Below are 7,126 nucleotides of genomic sequence, written 5' to 3' on the forward strand. Positions count from 1 at the left end.
CCCTCCGTTACCATTAGCCGATCATGGATTGGCTTCTTCCTTGCCCTCGGACGCTCCAAGCGAAGGCGAAGACATGAACTGCCGGAGCCTGGAGGAGTTCTGGCCCGTCTACGTGAGCCAGCACTCGAAGCCCACCACGCGGCGCTGGCACTTCGCCGGCACCCTCTCCGCCCTCCTCTCCCTCCTCCTCGCCCTCGTCCTCGCCCGCTGGCCCTTCCTCCTCCTCGCCCCCATCCTCGGCTACGGCCCCGCCTGGTGCAGCCACTTCTTCGTCGAGGGCAATTCCCCCTCCACCTTCCGCCACCCGCTCTGGTCCCTCCTCTGCGACCTCAAGATGTTCGCCCTCATGCTCACTGGCCAGATGAATCGGGAGATCAAGCGCCTCGGCAAGAGACCCGTGCTCCACGCCTTCTGATCTTCTTCTGCGTCGATTGGTCGATCGGATCCTCCATCCGACCCACCTGCCCTCGTCGTTGGTAAATTATCCATCAAACCCTAGCTCAATTTGTCGCCGGCACCGTCTTATTAATTTCCCTTGTATGATTGGCATACACCTACCTGATGATGTCGATGAACGAATTATAGTCTATCTAAAGTCTGAATCTTACTATTAGTATTCTCTTGTTCCTGCCACTGCTGCTGCTATGGGATTGTCTGCTTGCAATTACTTCGACATTGGTGTTGGATTAAGGTCATTGTGGCTGTCTCAGAGGATCAAGATGACTCAACTTGGAGATGATCGTTCTTCAAGCTTTTGATTAGCTTGATGTGCTTGGTGATATGTTGTTTGAGGAGGCCATCTTCTAAAGCTATTATGCTCCTACTAGGAATATGATAGCAGTGTCGACAAGTAATGAGACATGGAGTTATTGGCATCCATGGCACAATTCTGTTCAATCTCTTGTGGGACTCCCTTTTTGCCTGGCCAGCAAGGCAAATCGATCTCAGTTCTTATAATTTAGTTCTTATTCTTTTCTGGTGTTGGTGTGGCATATGCCAATAGTTCTTATGATTTAGTTCCGAATTGAAACTTGTGTTTTCAGAAACAACCTCTTTAAATATTTAAAGGTAAGGCGGGATACATTGACCCTCCTCAGACACCGCATTGGTGAGAGCCTCGTGCATCGGGTACGCCCTTGGGCATGCTCTTTTTTTATTGAAACTTGTGTTTTCAGCATAGTTATTAGTAACAATGTTATCGTTCAAGGGTTGCTCCAATGATGAATGACATTTATAACACTATTTTGGTGGGACAGATGAGAAGCACCATTTGCGGTTTCGATAAGAAGAAAGTAACTTGTAATAACTTCATGAGTTTATCTTCCTTGTTTATGTTTGGCTGCATAGCATCAAGCTACAGGATATCATTCTCAAATTTTCTTTTATTGAAGAGGATTCTTTTATCTATGTTTACTTCAGGAATCCTTGGGTGAAGAAGTTACCTGAAAAGTAGCTTCTTAGTATATGACAAATCGACAAACTTAGTAAGTGATTAATGTATAGTTTCAAGTACATGTAAATATATATCATCAGAAGTAATTCTCTTCGGCAGTAGACTTTTGCTAATTCTTGTAGGAGACTAGTAGCGTCTGACTCTTACCTTCATTGCTGCCTTCGTTTTGTATAAATGTGATGTAGTATTGTTTCTGAGTCATCCGGTATCAGTTGTTTTCTGCATTATTTATTCTGATACTTTATGCCCCAGTACAAATGTGATTTAAATTGCTTGTGCTGTATGGGTAATGTCTTTAGTTTGTCCAAATTTCTTGATGTAATGTGCCAGCCAAATTGTGAAATACAAGACTCAGATGTTCTTTTGATTGGTGTTCTCTTGATAAAGTTAGTAATTCATGTACAGTTGCAATTGCCCGGTAAATGCAGTATTGAAAGCAATACTCCTCATTTCATGAGACCTGCCTGCAAATAATCCTTGCCTGACTCTTAACTTGATTTCTGCCCTTGTTTTGTATAAATGTGTAGTGGTGTTGTTTCTGAGCCTTTCAGTATCAATCAGTCGTGTTCTTGCATAATTTCTCCATATACTTCATTCCCTAATAATAATATTGCTCTTGTTTGTCCAAGTTTCTCAACGTAATAATTTGTGAGTCAAAAATTGTGCCATAAATATCTTCCAGATGTTCTATTGATTCAACTGCTTCTTTGCATGGTTATTCATAATTAGGAGAAATCCTTTCATGGCACATGATGATGATGATGTATCATCTCGTTTGGATTTTGGTTTTGCTATCGATTTATCACTCTAGATTTTTGGAGGGTTTGTTTTACTTGTTTCCACGATGCGAAAGTTACCAGCAATTGTTATTCACTTTGATATTATTGTTTGATTGCTGGTATTCAACATAAAAATGTTTTAGTATGAGAAACATTACAGACTTAAATGCATAATAGCATACAAGCTTGAAAAGGGTGGCACTGCACACGACCCTTTTTTAGGATAACATTTGTTTACCACATAGCCAATCTGTTATATACCCAACAAACCCTTATCTTTTGTGTTATTGGCTTTGCATTACGCGAACGAGCGTGGCTTTAACTAAGGGTAAAAGAGGAAGAAGACGAAGAATAAGTAGCTGCAGCGGCGATGGGGGCGGGAGGACTGGCCTTTTAGGCTGGTGTCCCATTCCTCGCTGCGCCTTCTCCTTTTTCCACCCACCCCCCTTTCCCCTCTCTCGCTGTCCGAAGAAGAAAGGTGGAGCGGCAGCTTATTTCTCTTCACCATGATCTCCGTCCAAGATCAACCGGTGGCAGGATCCTCTCCGGAGCTGCAACGATCGCTTCACGAGATCCTCGGCGGTGGAATCCGTAAGTCCCATTTTGCTCCTGGGATATTAGATTCTTCATCTTTGTCGAGCGGTTCGGTTTTGACATCCCGATCATCAAACCTGTGTGTCGACGTTCTGCTTGTAGATGCTTTCTCCCGTAGAAATCCGACACTGATTTGGTTTATCTTGAATGGATCCGGCGTTACTGTACACTGTATGGGACAATCGTACCTTCTTCGTTCTTCTGTGGGAATCGATCGGAACCCTAAGCGTAATTATAAGGTGTCTGATGCAGCACCCGTTTGTCGGTCTCCATTTAATATCAGTAATTGACCTTTTTGATCCTATTCCTGCTTATTGTACTTCGATTTGGATTTTTCGCGGATGCTCGATCAGAATTTAGGGGTGGAATTAGATTGGGCAGCTGCTGTCTGATTGATAATCCATGTGTCATGATTAGTGGATTTACAGGAACTGTGTTTGACAGTTGCGGATGTGATCCTTTGGAGGAGAAAGAATGTAACGATAGCGATACTGCTTGGTGCACTGGCTTCTTGGCTGGTTTTTGAAGTGGTGGGATATACGCTATTGTCTCTTGTTTCAAACGTTCTGCTGCTGCTGATTTCCATCCTCTTTCTGTGGGCAAAGGCTGCAGAAGTCCTTAACAGGTAAACTGCCATCTTTGGACTGTTTGCATCTCTATTCAACTAGCTCCATTATGTTCCTCCAACCTCTTAAAATTAGAAAAATATTATCTTGATAAAAAGCAGAACTAGCAATCTATCAATCTTTTTTTTTCCATGATCTAAATTCTGAGACAGAGATCTAACTATTATGTTCTGTTCTATAACCAATTCATCTAATATAGACTGGCATCGTAGAATGAGAATTTGTGAAACCATTAAATGACTGTCAGTGGCCGTAGTTTGTGGTCCTGCTAGAAGATTGGACCTTAGAAGGGCATAAATTTGATGAACAAATTGTTCCTCCACCAGGACATTCTTTGGGAACTTGAAAACAGTGTAGCAACTCGGCAAGGCATTTCAACTGGAGAACTAAAAAGTAAGGAAGAGGAAACCGATGATTTTAAAGTATTTTGGAGATAGATAGTGAAGCAAAGTGGGAATTTCAACCAATAACTTTGTGTGTGTAATAACCAATTTTGTCATTCTGATCCTAATTCCTGGTGATTCTTTATTATGTGCTGAAGAAGGAACTCAATCTCATTTATGATTTCCTTGTGGGAGGAGAAGATATAACTGCAGTAAAAATAACCAGAGACCAGTCCAATTTAAGGTATAGTTTTCTTCATTTTTCTCAGAGATACTTAATATGTGGGCTGAATTGAAAGACTAAATGCATTTATCTCTTAAACTGCTTTGTGAAATACTCTTCTGTTAAATATTGTTTGTAAAGTTTTAGAAGTTTATCACTATTGTTACATAATTTATAGCTACCCTAATCTGTAATATTTAATGGAAAAAATGCTGATAAAGAAACAAGTGCAATGGCCTGTACAATTTTTTTTTTTCTTTTTCCTTACCCTCTATGTATGTCTGGGTGGAATACAGTGTATGTTCTCCTTTTAAAGTTTAGACAAGTTTGCTAATCGAATGTATTTTACCTGTCATCTTAGATACAAGTAATTTTAATATGAATATAGATTTGCTAGTTGCATTCCTCATCCATTCTTATTGTGTCACTTCTACAACAATCTCCAGCTATTTGCTGACTTGAACGCAGGCCTCCTCCGCCCATGCCAGAGATGCACCTCTCAGAAGAAATGATATATGAAGCTGCAGTTTTGTTCCGATTCCATGTGAACAAGGTCCTATCTGCTTTCAATGATATTGTACAGGGAAAGGACCCAAAACTTTTCTATACAGTAGCTCTGTGTCTATGGCTGATCTCCATGGTTGGTGGGTTGACTGATATGCTCACTTTGGGTTACACAAGTAAGTGCTCATGCTATTAGATTTAGATACCATACCATATGAATGTTCTAAGAGAATTACCTATTCTAATCTTTGGTTGTTCACATTTCTGAATTTGAGCTGTGAAACAATATAGGAATGCCCGCCAGAAAGGGTTGTGTTTTGGGTGGGTTTTAGTTTTAAATTCTAAACTTACACTGTTCGCTAAGAAGCTGCAATGTTGAAATTAGAGAGTTGATCTTAGTTTTCCGATGATCCATCAGATCATGAAACCATAAATTTCTAGAACTGGTGTTCACATTACTAAAATGTATGTTTAGTGATGGCTATCTGGTTTGCATAATTCAGTATGACTCGTAAAAATATGTAGCCGATACGTGTGTTCGAGTATACAAATTTCACCAAAAAAAATGATGGTGAATTTCTTCTGAGAATATTATTAGCTTGATGGCTGGTATTAAGGTCACATTTCATTTCTCTATCAGGTATTGCAATCATCCTAACAGTCCCGGCACTGTATGAGAAGTATGAAGACGGCCTGGACCAATGTGTGAAGTTGGCTCACATGCAAGTGAAGATGTACGAGGCAGTATACACCGAGTGTCTTAACAAATACTTTATAAAAGCTAAGAAGTGGATTTTGGAAAAGAAAAAATTAATTACTGATGTATGACTATGCCATGGAACATCTTTCGGTTTTCCTCCTTTTATCATCATTATCAGAACAGAGTTTTTGGAGTGGTCTGTCTGTAGCATCAGAAACATTTGTGCAGTTCTTTCAATTTCTTGGCAATTCTTAGGAAGGATTTCAGTGGATTTCAGTGGATTTGAGTGGTCTGTATCATCCATCAGAAGGCATTTCGTTCCAACAAAGTTTTCTCTTCTATTTATTACAGGGATAAACAGAAATATAAAATTACAACAGTTGATTTCTTTGATGGAAATCATAGCATTTGTGGAAGTTGGCTGCAAAAGCTACAGTTTCCATCAAGTGGCAGAACATAAAAAGTTACGGCGAGTACCATAGGAACACCCACACGCACATATACAACAACATTAAGGAGGCTCTCTCGTCTTCCAATACTCACTTCTTACCACCCTCCAAGCGCTCTTCTCCGGCTGATACAATCTTTCCATGTTCATCCTCCTCCACGGGGCATTCCACAGGCGACACTGGACGCCGAGCGACGAGCGCAGCCCACACGAACATCGCCGAGAACGCCAGCGTTGCACCACACGCAGCAGCAGACACCATTGCCATGAGAACACCCCAAGCATATGCCTTTCTTCGATGAACAGAAGGAGGGCTCTCGGTAGGCCTCACCAAGAACGAATTCGGATTCAGAGGCTCGGAGTGCATCAGATATGGAGCTCCCCGCTTCACTGTAAAGTTCCACGAGTATAGACTGCTGGTCTCAGTAGAATTTCCACTCCAAGAGCTTATGCCCACAAACACTGCCTCCTTCCACACCAAGCTGGACAAATTGATCGAGCAATAGATCGAACAGTTGGCGGTCGGCCTCGGATCCCCTGCCTGGCTCAGCCTCACCTCCATCCTCTTCGATTCCCCGTCGTAGTCGATCCAAGAACGCAACTTTTCACCGCTATTCAGAAGCAGACCGACATCAGAAAGATTGCTGCTTGTCATCAAAGCTTCTCCGCTGACATCGATTTCAATGAGGCTTCCACTTCGATTGCCGGACGTCCCAAACCTCACTGCGACAAGGCTGGTCGACAGCCCAAACCCATCTCCCTCCACCGACTCCAAGAAGAAAGAGAGGAGGCTACCACCGTCGCCCGGGGAGATGGAGAAGGAGAAGGAGGACGAAAACCCAGGCTTGGTCCCCAAGAATCTGATGGCTTTCCGGTGCGCGATCCGCCCCGAGCTCGAGTTCGCCGGCCGCGTGATCCTGACCGCCGAGCCACTCATATGGGCGTCGCCGTAGAGGGTGAATTCCGAGTCAAAGCTCCGATTTTTCTCCGATCCGTCGAAAGAGAAGCAGAAGTCGTTGGCCTTATTAGGTACTTCGCATCTTCCACCGGACAAGAATACACCCAAGAGAAGGACGACGACGACGACGGTGAAGGTGGAAGACGGCGGCGGCATTGCCATCACAAAAATCCGGCAGCTTACCATGGCACGAGAACCCCAGTCCGGGCCGGTCGTCCTCAATCGCGTTTTTGATGTCGGACTCGAGCTTTCGGCAGAGCAGCGCTGCAGCGGTGGATCTGCGAGCGGAATAGGGTTAGGGTTTGGGCTTCGCAGGAAGGGGAGAAGCGGAAGAATGGGAACATTAATGGCGTGCGAGACCGGACGGAGCCCAAGAAGAATCTCACTGACACGCTCTCTCTCTCCTGCAGCAAAGACTCCCTCCTCAGTCGTCCTCACCCACTTCGGAGGTAGAAAAA

General features: G+C 43.3%; 2 protein-coding genes across 8 annotated transcripts; one reads left to right on the forward strand and one right to left on the reverse strand.

Annotated features, from left to right (window-relative positions):
• LOC103999656 (reticulon-like protein B12) lies at positions 1-5,538 on the forward strand. 7 transcript variants are annotated; one of them, XM_009421464.3, is made up of 5 exons: positions 1,423-2,823; positions 2,929-3,065; positions 3,255-3,451; positions 4,527-4,738; positions 5,203-5,538. In XM_009421464.3, exons 1-5 carry the CDS (start codon positions 2,739-2,741, stop codon positions 5,388-5,390), a joined length of 819 nt encoding a protein of 272 aa, XP_009419739.2. In that variant the 5' UTR covers positions 1,423-2,738; the 3' UTR covers positions 5,391-5,538. The 7 variants fall into 7 exon arrangements, 4 of the variants coding, with proteins under 4 accessions (XP_009419739.2, XP_018675410.2, XP_018675411.2 ...); XM_018819865.2 differs by having other exon boundaries at positions 1,425-2,823; positions 2,929-3,108; XM_018819866.2 differs by lacking the exon at positions 2,929-3,065 and having other exon boundaries at positions 1,425-2,823; positions 3,244-3,451.
• Positions 5,539-5,561: 23 nt separating this feature from the next.
• On the reverse strand, positions 5,562-7,126 carry LOC103999657 (L-type lectin-domain containing receptor kinase S.4-like). Its single transcript, XM_009421466.3, has one exon. The coding sequence runs from the start codon at positions 6,852-6,854 to the stop codon at positions 5,802-5,804; it is 1,053 nt and encodes a 350-aa protein (XP_009419741.2). The 5' UTR covers positions 6,855-7,126; the 3' UTR covers positions 5,562-5,801.

This window comes from Musa acuminata, chromosome BXJ2-10 (assembly GCF_036884655.1).
Source record: "Musa acuminata AAA Group cultivar baxijiao chromosome BXJ2-10, Cavendish_Baxijiao_AAA, whole genome shotgun sequence".
Lineage (NCBI taxonomy): Eukaryota > Viridiplantae > Streptophyta > Magnoliopsida > Zingiberales > Musaceae > Musa > Musa acuminata.